The sequence below is a fragment of the Eurypyga helias genome, unplaced genomic scaffold (assembly GCF_000690775.1).
Source record: "Eurypyga helias isolate BGI_N326 unplaced genomic scaffold, ASM69077v1 scaffold6173, whole genome shotgun sequence".
Taxonomy (NCBI): Eukaryota; Metazoa; Chordata; class Aves; order Eurypygiformes; family Eurypygidae; genus Eurypyga; species Eurypyga helias.
The window spans coordinates 12,987-28,274 of NW_010243051.1; the positions used below are offsets into that span (position 1 = coordinate 12,987).

At 46.0% G+C, this 15,288-nt stretch overlaps 1 protein-coding gene across 1 annotated transcript in view; it reads right to left on the reverse strand.

Moving 5' to 3' along the window:
• Positions 1–10,746, reverse strand: part of ITIH4 (inter-alpha-trypsin inhibitor heavy chain family, member 4) — a 16,795-nt gene extending 6,049 nt beyond the window's left edge. Inside the window, exons 1-13 of the mRNA XM_010149263.1 lie at positions 10,672–10,746; positions 8,952–9,112; positions 8,416–8,520; positions 7,588–7,750; positions 7,374–7,484; positions 7,161–7,289; positions 6,312–6,428; positions 5,597–5,765; positions 4,522–4,638; positions 2,821–3,002; positions 1,722–1,904; positions 1,020–1,159; positions 175–392 (exon numbers count right to left, since the gene is read on the reverse strand). Coding sequence (XP_010147565.1) covers positions 175–392; positions 1,020–1,159; positions 1,722–1,904; positions 2,821–3,002; positions 4,522–4,638; positions 5,597–5,765; positions 6,312–6,428; positions 7,161–7,289; positions 7,374–7,484; positions 7,588–7,750; positions 8,416–8,520; positions 8,952–9,112; positions 10,672–10,746 — 1,870 coding nt within the window. The remainder of the gene's footprint in view (positions 1–174; positions 393–1,019; positions 1,160–1,721; positions 1,905–2,820; positions 3,003–4,521; positions 4,639–5,596; positions 5,766–6,311; positions 6,429–7,160; positions 7,290–7,373; positions 7,485–7,587; positions 7,751–8,415; positions 8,521–8,951; positions 9,113–10,671) is intronic.
• Positions 10,747–15,288: the final 4,542 nt, after the last annotated feature.

The following is a 15,288-nucleotide window of genomic DNA, read 5'->3' on the forward strand; positions in this document are numbered from 1 at the left end:
GTTAACACTTAAACAAACTATTTTCCATTTCAATGGTAGTGCCCATTTCAGCACTTCACCTTTTAAAGAAATCCTGTATGTTTTATTTTGAAAGGAAGCTAATCCCTCAACTCCCGTGCCTCCGATGTGGCTTATTCCCGTGCCACATCACTATAAAATGAGCCTATACTGGACGTCGACAACAAACCGTCAGTGACAGCAGCAGATTTTGGGGGCGCTGCTCGATGCCCCATTTACCGGTTTCAGTGGGTTTGTTCGCCAGCTCCGTCTGCTGCTGGCCAGCGGGTTTGGTGACCACCATGGAAGTAAGGGGTGTAACGAAGCTGTACCGCAGAGACAGCGCTAAGGCTTGTGCCTCCAGGGTTTTCTGGTCCTCCTCTTGTGCTGAAATACTAAAATCTGTGTTAATGATCAAGGAATAGTGTATAGAGACTATGAGCAGGTTGTCTGTCAGATTCTTTCTCAGTTTGGCTGTGTCTTAACAGATATAAGCAGTCTTACTGGAATAGCTCGTCTGTGCTTGAAATTATGGACATGCTTAATTGCTGGGAACGCTGGAGCTTATGTATGGTTCTACATACATAAAAATAATAGATACATGATCTGTGAAATGTCTTACAGACATACTTAGTGTTCTCTTTAATAGCTATTGCCATTCGCTTATCAACAGAAAATACTTCTGGATGTATAACAGCAGCTCAACACACTCCAATAATTAAAATCTCTTTCACAGTAATGTCATGAAGAACATTTTATCTCATGTTTTCATATGTGTGTATAGATATACACGTATGTGCAGTATTCTTGTGTAAGATAATGATACTGCAGTGTCACAAACTGAAAGGCACCTTGCGTTCCTCATACAGCAATGTAACATTCTTCCAGTGTAACTATGTTCTTAATACTACCTGCAGAAATAGTTCTGTTTCTCTGTGTTTTCCGATCATATAATTTGTGAATAAGGAATTTCTGGTTTAAGAAGTTAGAAATTTGGAATACAAAACATTAAAATAGCTTACGATTTTTCCAGAAGCTGTTGAATGGTTAAGTAAGCCCACAGCCTCTCTATGAAATTTCCAAAGATGTAACTTTGATTGTGAAATACTTTCTCCTTCTCTTCCACATTCGCTTCTTCTTTAAGAGTCAGGTCACTACCGTGCTGAAGTGGGAGAAAACTGACCATCAAAAGAATAGCTCCAGACTTCCTTTATAGTCACATTATTAGCCTTAAAAGAACATCTTTCAGTACCAAGGTACCCTTTTTGTCCTCCAATTTTTCCTTTCCCATTGGAAAATGCAACTCCAAGCTGCCAAAGCAGCTTGTATTTGGGATAAGTATTTCTGGACTTGAAACAATGTTGAAAAAAAAGGAGGTAATGAAATAATTCTATTTCAGCATTTTTGAGATGAATAATTCAGATTTCCTTCTTAATCCTAAAAATACAAACCAGTTTCCTAAAAATGCTCAAAATATTATGGTTTTTAAAAGATTGAAATTGCTGTTTGCTTATTTGTGGATATCCTTCAAGATTTTGCTTTTATAGCAAATGCAGGAAGAGAAAAAAATCTTTGAATTCTCAAATATTTTCCTAGAATGGGAAAACAGTTGAATGCCCAAATGTGGAGAGCATATATTGCACACAAAAGACTTCCTGAAGTCTCCTATTGCACCATAAAAGACAGATGGGAGATTTTTCACAGTTAGTAAACTAAACACTTACTGACTGAGCTTTAATTTCTACTGGCAAAATGTCAAGCTCGTTGCTGATTTTTCCAGATACTACAATTTCAGATCCTTCAAAAAACAGCTTGAAATTGTTCTTGGTTAATCCCTCAATGGCATTTTCTGGATACTGCATTTCAATTTTCATTAATATTGGGGTAGCCACCTCTTGGTAAAAGCCCTAAGGAGAAGCAGAGAGAGAGCACGCACAGATGACTGCAAAATTGTGCAAAGAAATATGTTGAATGTCTAAAACCCCATTGAAAAGAAGGAAGCAAAGCTTTTTCTAAAGCAGTGCAAGACTAAGGCAAACCTAGAAAAAAAAAACCATGTTTTTTCCCAAGGTTCAGCACACCTTTTCCAACCAGGCTGGCAATACCATACAAGATGTATTGCCCATGGTAATTCAGGTACCCCAGCAGCACCCCCATCATCACCACCCTCCCCGTTAGGTGTTTCGCTTTAGCCTCTTTTCACATCTGATTTTTGAAACTTGACTGAACCCAAGGATTAATCTTCTTTTTCTGGACTTGGGCTGGCATTAAGCAAATCCAGTCTCCACACATCCAGCCAAAACAGGGAGAAGTGGCTTCCCAAAAAAGAAGAGAATCTCACGAAAGTTACAACCCCTCTCCAGAGGGGCAGGGAAGACGCAGGCTGGTGATACTGTTTGCCTGTAGGTGCTTCAAACTGCCCACTGAGTTTTAGGGAAGCCATATGTCGTGGTTTAACTCCGGCTAGCAAAATACCACCCAGCACACCATAACAAACAGTGGCTTCCAATGGTGATACTTAAACGGTTTGAAATCACAGAAGTTTATCCACCATCACCTCCCCTGGACAATTTGTCTTTTTGCAGAAATGTGTGAGTTTCCAGGTTTGTCCAAACGCAGCTACTTTGAGGAGGACTTCAACTTTGAGTCAGGGTTAGGGCACAAACCATCAGATATATCTAAATCGCCTTCCTCCCTCCCCAATATTGACACATAAACTCAAATCCAACCCTTCATCTCAGAAAATCTGTGGGTTTGCTGCTATGGCTAGACATAAGCTGTAGCTGATAGATGGCTTTTTCTGGCATATTCCTTAGTCCTGACCTGGAGCTGCAAGGGTGCATCAGCATTTTCATAAATACGACGGGCTATTCCCCCATTGCTTAGGGCCATTTTCTCCAGGAACTTAAAGCTGACATCGAACCCGAAGCCAAGGCAGAAGAGAGCATATTTCCCATTGACTGCTTTCTGAATGTTTTCCTGAATTACTTCTACATTTCTCTCACCTGTAATTGAAACAAAAGCATACCTTTGTTTGTTTGGGGTTTTAAAGGACAGAAAGGCAGCAGTGGCTTTAATGGAAAAATCTGCCTAAGTATTTTGAAAATAACTCAGAATAAAATATTAAAAATATACGGGACAGAATTCCATTAATTGAATTGGAGCTGACAGCACCACTCTGCGTTTGGAGTGCCAGAACCTGATTCTCTCCCTTAACGATTTTTTCTAACTTCTTCTCATGTCGTTGTGACAAAGTGCAAAATATTTTACAAGATTACGGGGGCCAGAGGAGGATTTTAGGATGAAAAGGACACACGCTGCAAGTTAACAGCACAAGGGATGGAAACACTTGAGCTGGGAAGACAAGTACCATCCATAAAAATTATGTGCCTGAATTCAGAGAAGACTGGATTGGTTAATGGTGTAATTCAGACAAACTGCAAATTAACTCGGCCACGCTTCTCTCCCAGCCCCTTTGTGTGACAAATGGAAAAGATTTTCACCCCATCTTCTTATCCCATGTAAAGAGCCACTGATGGCCCTGCACGGAGAGCTTCTCTGTCAGCATTTCCAGGCAGGAACTGTCACTGCCTGTAGCAATACCATGGGAGCAGCTCAGATTTTTCCCTTTCAGCCCGCTTTGCCAAGGAAGGCAGTGTATGCAATAACACTGCACGTGTTCACCAGGCACCCCACCCCGGCCTGATTTCAAGCTAACGTGTGGATGGGCAATGTGCTCGGGGCCATTTGAGACTCACCGTGGCTGTGCTGAGCAGGCAGCACCCTGAGCTGAATTTTAGTCAAAAAACCCAATCAAATAAACCAACCCCAAAGTGGTATGGGTCACACGGTCTGAAAGGCAGGCTGATCTTACTAGGGGACTTGCAGCTGAATTAATATTGCTGGGCTCAGAGAGACGCTGGTGCCACACAAAGCTCAGACCAACTCCCGCTCAGAACAAGTGATGTTTGTGCCATTGCACTGGGAGTTACTGTTTATTTAACCCAGTATTTCTATCTCAACCCTCTGGTTTGTGCTATCACAGCTGATCGCTGGGTTAAGAGCTAGACATGGAAAAGAATACAAAACAAAAGGGACCTTGAAAATATCTCAAGTTTGGGGCAAGGAGGGTGAAGAAATATAAGCACCATTTATCAAATGGCACTGTACATAATATATGCAAAATGTCCACGTGTCAGTATTTTACTTTCACGTCTCGGCTGTACCTGGAGTATCTCCAACAATTCCTGTTTGTTTATAAACTGGGAAGCCAATGGTATTTAACAAAACAGTTCCCAGCTAAAGGACATGTAGTCACGGGCAGGCAGGTTCTGCCATCACTCACAGCCCTCGCCAGAGCCCTCTCCTAATTAATCAACCTCTCTCGGACGCAGATCCAGCAATAGCCCAGCCTGCTTGTAGCAAAGCTCTTCTGAAACATGGACTGTGTCTATCAACAGCTGGGATGCGAGTGTGAAAGATAAAAAATCAAGGAGGAGAGGACTGGGGCTGGGATTCACTCACCAGAAGTGGGCTGGCCATCTGTCAGCAAAATAATCATGGAGACGCTCCGGTCTGGCAGGTTCTCGGCTTCATCCAGCTCACTCACGGCAGTCAGCAGGGCACGATTGATATCCGTGCCTGCAATGAGAAAGCAGGCATCACTCGGCTAAAGCCGACAACCATCTGAAGAATCTGGTGCACTTCATCTGCCAAGGCCTTGCAGAGTTGTTTAAAGTTTTCTGCAGGAAGTAATCCTTCAGAGAGATGAGGATTTAGGGGTTTAGCCTACCGGGCTTAATTACAGTGTATTGTATTGCGATGGCAATGCCCGAGTATCCTTTTGGGAGCATTTTCCACACATATGTCCTGTGAAATGCTAACATGCCCAGGGCCATGTACTTAAATAAACACACTGCCACATGCTAACCTACGTTTAAGAATTGTCTCTAGCCTTATTTGAGAAGCTAGAGAAAACAGACAGACACAGGTGGGCTTTTTATTGGTATTAGCACCCGGGATAAGAAAACCTACGTTAGTACTAACAGCATAACATTAACGAGAGATGTATCCTTTTAGATGCGCTTAAAAATAAATCATACAACAAAGCTCACTGAGGGATGCTTCAGGCCTATTTTGAATATTTTGTTTTTGCAGTGTGGTCTACATATGAGTATAACTTTGGATGTATTTTATTTTACGAGGGGACCCTTGGTATTAAAAAACCACAGAAACTCATTGTGAAATGTTTGAGTGAATTACTATTTTTCAGGGGAAAAAAAAAAATGTACTACTGGAAATCTGTCAGCCACCTCTGCCATAAAAAGCAGAAACAAGATGAGGTGTCTGGTATGCTTCATAGATGTGACCCGACCCTCTCTCCCTATATCAATATCATGATGTAGTCACCAATTCATCCACTCCTGTAATCAGCCTTTCTGTCCCACTCATAAATATTAAAAATGTGAACTTTGTGAGCACAGATGGTAGGTGGCTCTGTGGCACTCTATGACTAACACAAATCATTTTTTTCTAAGCAGTAAGATATAGTGGGAGCACATTTATGGTTAGTGACAAGCATCTAGGGGATGCCTTGTACCTCCACTGGCAGAAAGAGTTTGGACAAATCCTGCAGCATTCGCCACGTTCTCCGCAGTGGCTTGCAGCAAGGAGCTCTTCCACTTGGCCACTTTGCTGTTGAAGGTGATGAAGCTGAAATGATCTTCTGGGCGGAGGTCTTGCAAAACCTTCGACAGGGCAGCCTTCGTCTGTTCCAAGGAGAAAACAATCCCTTTGAATGTTTCTACTTCTGTGCCAGAGCTGGGATTGGAATTGCAGTGTGATAATACAGCAGTTGTCAAGATGCCCTTATTCAGCTCTGATGGTATTTTTCAGGTTGAGGCCATCAGAAATGGCCCATTCACTTGACTTACAGTCATAAAAAAACTGCCTGTGAGGGCTGTGGAGGGATTATCTGCACCCTAGCAAAGCTACCTACACGTCATCAACAGAGGTAAAATGGACAAGTTAATTCTTTAAACTTCATTAAAGAAAAAGGTAGCAAAAAGGCAGAGACAGGAAAAGCGCTGTCTGCATCACGGTACAGTACGCACACGAACAGCCGTGCCAGGCAAGTGCTGAGCGTCAGTAGCTTAAATCTGGGCACACGTGTTTCCAGGTATTGCTATACGCCTGCAAGTTTCGCTGGGTGCAAAAGTAGCCTGTGTTTCCAACGTGCAATTCACAGCCGCCTCCGCAAAAGGCTGGCGTGTGCGGCTGAGGCAAGCAGGGGTCAGGACGTCAGGGGGAGTTACCTGTTCGATTTTTCTGCCCGCCATGGAGCCACTTCGATCTATAACGAAGATGACATTTTTGGGAAACACTGGCATTTCACGGGGTGCAAAGTAATGCACAAAATACCCATTGACGATCTGAAAAACAGAATGTGAAATCACGTATAATAAGTAAATATTGCGCCTTAATGTTCCGGCACAGCAAGAAGGGGTGGGTGGGTGTAGTTTTTTTCATGTCATATCCATTATACACCCCAATGCCATATGTGATATATCCATATGATCACTGTAAATTACGTTTATATTAGCACTTAGGAGCACACCTCTGCTCATTGACTGTGACTGCCGTCTTCCAGCACATCCATGTATACCTCATTACTGAAACACTGTGGTAAGTAGCGTACTTCATTCCCTAGTCCCTAAATATTGGTCCCTAAATATTTTTAGGTTCCTGCTCTCTTCAGTTACGCTTCTGTTGTCACAAAAATTAGAAGAAAACCAAGCAGTCATTTTAACAGTTATATAAATCACATTCCTCTAAACTTCATTTACAGGAAGACACAAATACACCTTAGATCAGCTGAACTAAAAATAATAAAAAAATGGCAGTAGGAATTGGCAATATAGATTTGGTTTTGAAACAAAATCTGAAAGATTGATTTATTTTTTCATGGATGATCCGTTCTTGCAACGTGTCTGGTGTCTTTGGAGTTTTACTGAACACTGGCATCAGTTCCTGCAGACCCTGGGCTAACGGAAATGGCTTTTCTTGTCACTCTCGGTGTTTCAAAGTAAATGTTGCTGGTTTTCTGCTAACACTTCAGATTCAGACACATCTGTGATCTGAAAGCATTTTTATTTCTTTTTTACCTGCAGATCACCTGCCGTGGCACCTCTCTTAACATCGTAACGCACAACAAAATCACCATTGAGGAGGGTTTCGTCGTGTTCAGGGTTTATCTTCTGTTGATCCACACTTGGCTTAAACAGAATATGAGCCTGCAAAGCAATCGGAAGAAAAGATTTAAAGCAACACAACGTAAAGCTGCCGCTGGCAGTAACGCCTGGCAGCTGCTGCTTTACCTTGGTTTCGTTCTGCACTTTGGTGAGCGCCTGAGTTAACTCGTTTGTCATGAAGGTGCTATCTGTCTCCAAGAAGCGTATGCCTTGGGGCTCAAAGATGTGCACATCAATCTGACAGCGGAGAAGAGGTCGGTGTCAGCATCCCGGAGGAAACACAGCCGTGCCTGAAAAACACGCCGGTGCTCCATGCCCAGCCCTTGCCGGGGCAGCTCACCTGGAAGTGCTTAACAAGCTGCTTCGGTTGGACCTTCATCAGCAGCTCGAACTTCCCCAGCTGCCGCTTCAACAGCTCCTCGTACATCAGCTCAAAAGTGACTTTGCTGGCGGCCGCGATGCTGACGGACACGTGGAACTGCTCCAGTTTTCTGCCCGTGATTCTGCGGGGGAGAACAGGGTTTTACCTCCTGCAGGGAAGGTTTGTGTGCGGTGGCCAAAGTTTATGAAATGTGCTAAACAAGGGCCAAGGGGCCACAGAGAATAAATACAAAATAGTAGCAGTAAATCTTACCCAAGAGAAGACTGGTTTTTTTTAACACTGTGGGCGATACTACATATATATTACATACTTTATGTAAACGTGCCATGGATGCTGTGCACGCGAGCTGATAACTGGGCCAGAAGCGCCTACATGCCCCAGGCTGGGATCAAGCAGGGCTGGGTCTGAATCCATGGGAAGCATGAATGAAATACAGCCCGAAAGCATGATGTCTGCTCAAGCGCCGTGGCCCTCTGTGCATGCGGGGAAGCAGACTCAACGGCTGAGCATCGTCCTAGCCCGGCAAGGTGCTCCCGCGTGACTGTGAGTCTCAGGGCATCACTGCACAGTGACGCCTCCCACTGAAGCCCATCGCAGCACCAGAGGTAAATCATCAATAGGTGTGAATATACATGTATACACTGCCTCCCCCCAGCGAGAACCCAAGGCTGGGTTTCACATTTCTCGGCACTGGGAAGTGGCTAGCTCCAGCATTTCACCTGCTCCCCGGCCAAACGGGAAGCCAGTGAAGATATTGGCGCAGCCTTTCCCAGGACAGCAACGTACTTGATGAGGCCGGCGCTCTGCCCGTGCGAGACCGCAGTGTCATATTCCTTTTGAGCAGAAGCTTTCTCCTTTATTATTCCAGGGTATACTTTGCCATCAATGGACCTGTTTGGATTCCATATTAATTAATTAATATTAGAGGGAAAGTGTTGGGGAAAGGAACAAGAGGATTGCTGCTCTTTGTGGCCCTCGGGACATGAGCAGGGGATGCTGTTTGGCTCCCACATCCTTCCCAGTCCAGGGGGGTGCCAGGAGCCACCACCACAACACAGCCCTTCTTGCAGGGTCTCAGGGAGGCTGGGGCAGGAGAAACACCACCACAGAGCCCGTTTGTCACCCACCCTGTGCAGCAGGCACCCTGGCCCTGGGTACCTTCTTTCTATTTAGTTGCCTACTTTGCCCCAGGACATTTTGTGCAGGACTCTCCAGGGCTCAGCTCTTTGTGCTTTTCACTCAGGACCTCCTGAGTAGAAAGATGAACCCTCCCCAGCCCCCCAGGCTGCCTTCTTCACACCACAGGTAAGGACTGGTCCTACATGGAGAAGTTGGTGATGAAGGCTGTCTTGGGTAGCTCAACTTCAAAGGTCGCCTCTCTCGACTCATTAGCTCGGTTGACAATTTTGCTGGTGATGACGGTGTGAGCAAACCGCGACGTGACCTTGCTGTCCACGTGGAGGCTGTAGATTTCGATAGCATGCTGGAAAAATCATAAACAGGCTGAAACAAAACCACTCCAGTTTTGCTCTTAAGAAATCTTTACCTGGGTAGGAAAGGTTTGATGAAGGAATGAAAGAAAGTCCAGCTGGATCTGGGGAGGGGGAATTGTCCACGACCAGATTGGCCATCTGCTTAGTTACGTCTCTGTACTGCGACCACAGCCCCACGCAAAATCTGCGGCGACATTCTCTGTGTTGTGGTTCCACAGAAGGTTTCTGCCGAGCCTTTTTCTGTGTCCTCCTCTCCTCAGGGTACTCTGAACAGCTGCTCTGTCACCCCAATATGTCACCTAAGATTAACCTCAGAAAAATCCGATTCCTCTCTAAGCGCTAACCCGTGGAAAGGGACCTGCTGTACCTTTTTGCATGACTGTATTTGCTCTCCCAGCTGTTGACTTTGCTGTGTGTTTTTCAGCTCACTGAAAAAAATCAGCTCACTACTGCATTTTTTTCACTCACGTACGAAGTTTAGCAGGTTTGAAGGCCCGTGTGGGCCTCCAACCCCTCCCTGGTTGCACAAGCAGGGATGCCCTTTGAGCACTTGTGTTTCTCCTGGGCTGGTGCATCCAGGGTCCCCAGCGCTCAAGGGAGGAGGCACCATCCTGGAGCTGCCTGGGAACAGCCCACAGGGTGGCTGCATGGGAATTGCCTGGAGCTCCTGCCTCTGAACACCTTCCTTTGCATTTGGATGTCTGTTTTAAAGGACCAGTGTTTCTGCAGTGATGCTAAGAAGGGTTGATCTGGACATCATCAGCCTCACAATAGTCCAATAGTTTGTTAAAATAAAAAACTCAACGTCAAAGCAGATCATCACACATCTATTTTTACTTTTCCAGCCTCACGAATCTTTTGAATGGCTAATTGACCTTTAGTTATTTTGAGAATTCATCTCCTCTTCATTGCTCACCAATTAACAGCATCCACTGGCTGCCACCTGGTTAGAGCGCTGGCTGAAATTCAAAATCTAATCAAGCTAATCATGGCCATTCAATACAAAGCTTCTGGCAGAGCCCTCGGCCACCCCTGCAGCAGCCACAAGACCCGTCCCTGCCTCCCAGAAACCCACCGGCTTTCCGGTTGCATTTCACACTTTTCTGAAGAGGCTTGATGGAAAGAAAATCCTTCACACATCAGGCTTCCTCCGCTTCTCTAATACTGATATTTTTTTAAGTAAGACCAGCAGCATGAACCCTGAGATGTTACGGAAGATCCGTAACAGCAGTGTGTCCAGATCCAAACCTCATCTGATGGCCGAAGGAGACCCACTGATGCCTCAAATTTCAGATTTTACATTCCAAGGGAAGCATGTGATCGGACACATCTGTAATGTTCTCCCGCCACATCTATACTATAACAGCATAAACAAACAACCAAAAAGGTGTTAAAAGGACCCAAAGATCTGAAGTCATGACACGGTACACCCGAGGCTCCACAGGTGGTGGTTACCAGAGGAGTTACCTGCGTTACCTGGCCGGCTACTGAGCGGATCACCAAATGAGCAAATAAGATATTGTTAAAAAGAAATAAATAGAGCAAATACCTTTTGAGCAATAGTCTCTGCTATTACTACGAGTGAGGAGAAGACCATCAGTGAGAGCAACGTTCTCTCCTCCATTTTGGAAACATCAGATTTTCAAATGAAATCTTGGTTTATCTTAATCAGTTAATGAGTAACTTGTACTTGGGGATATTATGTAGACTTTGAGGAGACCCAGAAACTTAATATTTACATGTTAAACATAGGTAAAATTTGGACTTTGTTAACCTTTGTTTTTCAAACAGCTGTTTGCTCTTAAACATCAAAATTTTAATGTTTTATAATGCATGAAGTTAAGGAATCCTCATGTTTTCTTTTTTAAACTTAGATCTCACTGTGGCACGTGAAATCCCACAGGCAGATGAACTGGTGTGTGCAACAAGCTGCACTTTCTGATGCAGGGATCTCTACCCTATCCAACAGTATTAATTTGAAAGGGCACATCCTTAATGTTATCCCAAGCACTTCAGAGGTTTGGAAATTGCCGAGACGTGCAACATTCACGTGAGATTTTTACAGCTGGTGACTTCAAATCTTGCGCCTCCCTGCCCAACTGGCCCACGAGAGGTACAGAGCGGCCCTCTTGAAACATCCCTTTTTGATTCCTCTGACAAGCCATAAGCCTCGTTTGTCAAACAGCAAAGTCAGTTTTGGCTGCCTTTAGCTAAACAGTAAAAACAAAGTAATCAGACCTTGTCTGGACTCCCTAGGGAGAGAGGAGCTAACTCAGTGCCTGCACGTCCGCCAACGTAAGCGTACGAGGAAGCAGAAGCCACCCAGAAAACAGCACAACAGCTGTGCATGGGAGCACATCTGGCCTTTTCCAGCCCTAACACAGCTGTGACATACCCAGCTGGGGATTCCGCAAAGCTGCCTTTAACCCACGTGTTCAGTGGGACTATTTGCCAGGAGGTTAGTGCTGGGAGAGCTCTGCACCTGAATTTACCTACACACTGAGTGGGATGACTCATTTCACCGCCTATTTTGCAATAAAATCTTCACCCAGCAGGGATTTCGAGCAGCTCCTGGGAAGTTCTTGCTGCCCAAGGCTTGGCTTGTAGCTCTGGAAAGAGAAATTCTCTGAGAAGTCCAATTTCGTACACAAATAATTATGGAGAGTGTTATACTAACATAATTCCTAAAATACATGTTCCCATGTGGTGTTTAGGTAGACCTCAGCTTTTGTCGCCTCAGCTCTACATCTAGGAAAATCAAGGTGAGAAACGGGGCTGAGGGAGCAAACTGTCGCGGAGCCGTTGTTGCACCCCGTGACCAGGGTACCTCTCCAGGGCCCGCCTGTCTCGCTGGAAAGCATTCAGAGGGCTTCATTTGTTCATTCGTTCCCAGTGCAAGAAAATAAAGTGTCTGAAATCTTGAAAATACCAACAGGAAAAATAACATCCCCAGTCTGTAGTTGAGAGGATCGCTCTGGCATAGGCAGCTGCTGCATCAGCCCCCTGTTCCCCTACATACTCATAGGAACACAACTATACAGGTACGTTAACGTGCAACCTGCCTGTGCTGTGGAGAGATTCCATCCAGAAGGACCCCTTCTCCCCTCAGCTCAGAGCAGACGAAGGTGGAATCCTGCCCCCTGCATCGTGATTTCCCTGCCAGGCTGCCCCGTGCTGGCAGCTCCAGGATAGCAGACAGCCGTTTCCCAACCGAATCTGCAGTCTGGCCATACAAAACCACTTTTTCATGCTGCGTTTTGACAGCATTTTCCCCCTTGTATCTCCACGGTAGGTGATACCATCAATTGTCCTAAATTAACACAAAGATCCAGTGGAAATAGATGTACCGCTGTTTGCTTCTTTGCCCTTTTACAGGCAAAGCATCCAAGGGGAGAGCACGCTTCCATTGGCCTCGGATTGGCAAGGAGATGCTAATGCAGGGCTCAGAACTTATTACTTGTACAGACACAAGTTCACCATGAAGAGTCTGTTGAGCACAGCCTGGTCTTACAGGGCTTGTGCTTTAAGTATTTTCTTAAAAAAATAAGCTTAACTTCTTCCAGGCAGATTGTTTACACTACTTGCAAATACTGCACTGCTTACAGCAGGACAGGTAAGTATGTATATAACAGAGAAAAATTAAACCTGCTGTACATTTGATCAACTTCTACAACTCGTGTAATGCTTTAATCCCTTAAAATACACAGGATTATACACTTAGTGGCCTAAGATGCCCAAGAGCCAAAGCTTTAGCTTTCATTAAGTGAATCTGCCACCAGTTCTCTAATACCCTCATGTAAAATCACAAAGACATTAAAGAGCTGCTTTAACTGCAGAGACTCGTGGGTGTGTGAAACCAGCCAGCAGCCGGGGAAGGTGTGGAGTCCCTCCTGCATCCCTCTGTGGCTTGCTGAAGCAGCTACAGGAAAACGTCACGCTCAGCCTCGTCGCCAGGCTGGAGCACCTTGCCCTGGCTCGGTTCAAAGCAGCAGCGACAGCCATCCCCGCCAACCTCCAGTGCCCGTTGCGGCTGGTGCACCGGGCTGCAATCCCTGCAGCTCTGAGGGACGAACACGCTGTGAAGGGACCTCACATCACCTTGGAGGAAGGATCTAAATCCACCATCACAACAAGGGATACTTTTGTGTGCAAAATGACCTAAAAACTCAAACCCTCAGGCTTTGTTCAGACACTTCTCTGTCACTATTTCTCACTATGAAAATGAGGAAGGAAAAAAAAAAAGCATTTTCCATTATGTGACGTATTAGATTTTCAAGGATGAAGAAAAAGATGACAAAAATTTCTCCAGGCAGTTTTACCTTTGTTCCTCTCACCTACAAGTGTCTCCTGCCCTACAGGAGCAGCCAGTAACTTTTCCAGCACAGCAGCAAGGCTGGACCAGGGAATTCCTGCGCTCCGTACAGGAGAGCACAGACCTTGCTGTCACAAATGGGGAGCCACTTTGTCCCAGGGATACGCTTTGACACCTCCAAACACATATTTTTTAGATGAGGTCCATCTTCAAAGACAAAAAAATTTAAAAAGATCCCTGGTCTTGAGTACTTACTGTCATACCGGGATCACAAATATTTGAACATCCTGGAAACAAAGCTGTGAGCAAAACCCAGGTTTTTGGTAGCTAACTTCCTTCACATGCCTGCCGCACCCACACCGCAAGTCTGTGGGGCAGAGGGGTTCATGTGCTTTGCTAAACTGACACCAACGTGCCCGAAGCTGAGTCTGAAATACAGCACCCACCTCCCTCCTGTTACCCACACCAGTAAATTTGCAATATTCGGTCCCTTGTAGCGTATAAAAGAAAGCAGTAACAACATTTTGCTCCACTTGTCCCTCTTCATAATTTTTCTAATTATTAAACAACCTCCTGCCAACCTCTCATCACAGATGAAATGAAGGAGGGCTTGTTAAACCTGATGCAAGCACAGGTCCGGGGTTACTGGGGCACGAACCTTTTTCCACAGTGGGATTTTGTGTTTTCTTTATCCTCTTCAAAGCTCTGGAAGGAGTCCGTCTCAGACGAAAGGCTCTGCCTGTGCCGAGCCCAGGCCCTTTGGAGCAGCAGTGACCAGCAGAAAGAGGAGGCCATGACTTGGCTACAAATAACACCGCCAGTGGTACCTTTATCTTTTTTTTTTTCCACGGAAATCTGTCCCTTAAACACAAAGGATTTGCTGCTGCCTTACGCGTGTCCCGCCCTGCAGCCTCTCTGGGAGCTTCATGGATGGCGGCAGGTTTTACCCATCGCGTGTATGGGACACAAAAGGCAAAGACGTTATTCTTCACAGTGCAGAGACCTTTGATACCACCTTCACCTATTCATCAGGTCTGGCCTGTGCAAAACGGAAGGAATTCTTTAAATAAAGGTGTCACCTACCTCACTGTTCCCAGACGCGAGGGGTGTGGGAAGGTGCCAGCAGAGCAGATCGTCCATGTTTGAGCACAGGGATCCAGCTGAGGGGAAATACTCCCATTTACCACCACAGGGATCCAGCTGAGGGGAAATACTCCCATTTACCAGCACAGGGGAAAAGGGGTTTGACTCAGCGCAGCAGCTCAAGACGCGAACGAGTCGCAGACAGACCTTCCCCTCAGCGCGGGCCTGCTGTCGTACAGCAGCACTCGGGGGTGCTGGGCGCCTCAGGCAGTGGGATGTGGTGTGTACTGACGCTCTGCCCCCCACTTCTACCTGGCCTCCATGATGTGAGGAAAAAGCTGTTGGGGAACGGGCTGGAAGCCTTCCCTCGGCTCGGGGGAGGACAGACTGAGCTGTGCACAGGGAAATGGCAGCACTGCTTCCCTGGGAGCTGCGAGGGGGAGGCCATGAGGGGGGAGATATATGAAGCGGAGGCCGTCATGAGGGCAGGAAATAGGAGGAGGCGGCTGTGAGGGGGGAGACGTGAGGGGATGGCCATGAGGGGAGGGACAGATATGAGGGGAAGCCCGTGAGGGGAGAGCTGAGGGAGGCTGCGCCCATGGCAGGCCCCAGCCCTGAGGGGGCTCACCAGGGCGCTGCTGCAGTCAGCCCAGATTTGGGTGATGTCTCCAGGTTTCTGTGATGCCCCTTCCCCTCAGCTCCCTCCTGGCAAGGGCACGCCGTGAAGAAATTGCACCAATGCTAAAACTGTGCCATCTGGATGTTTATTCT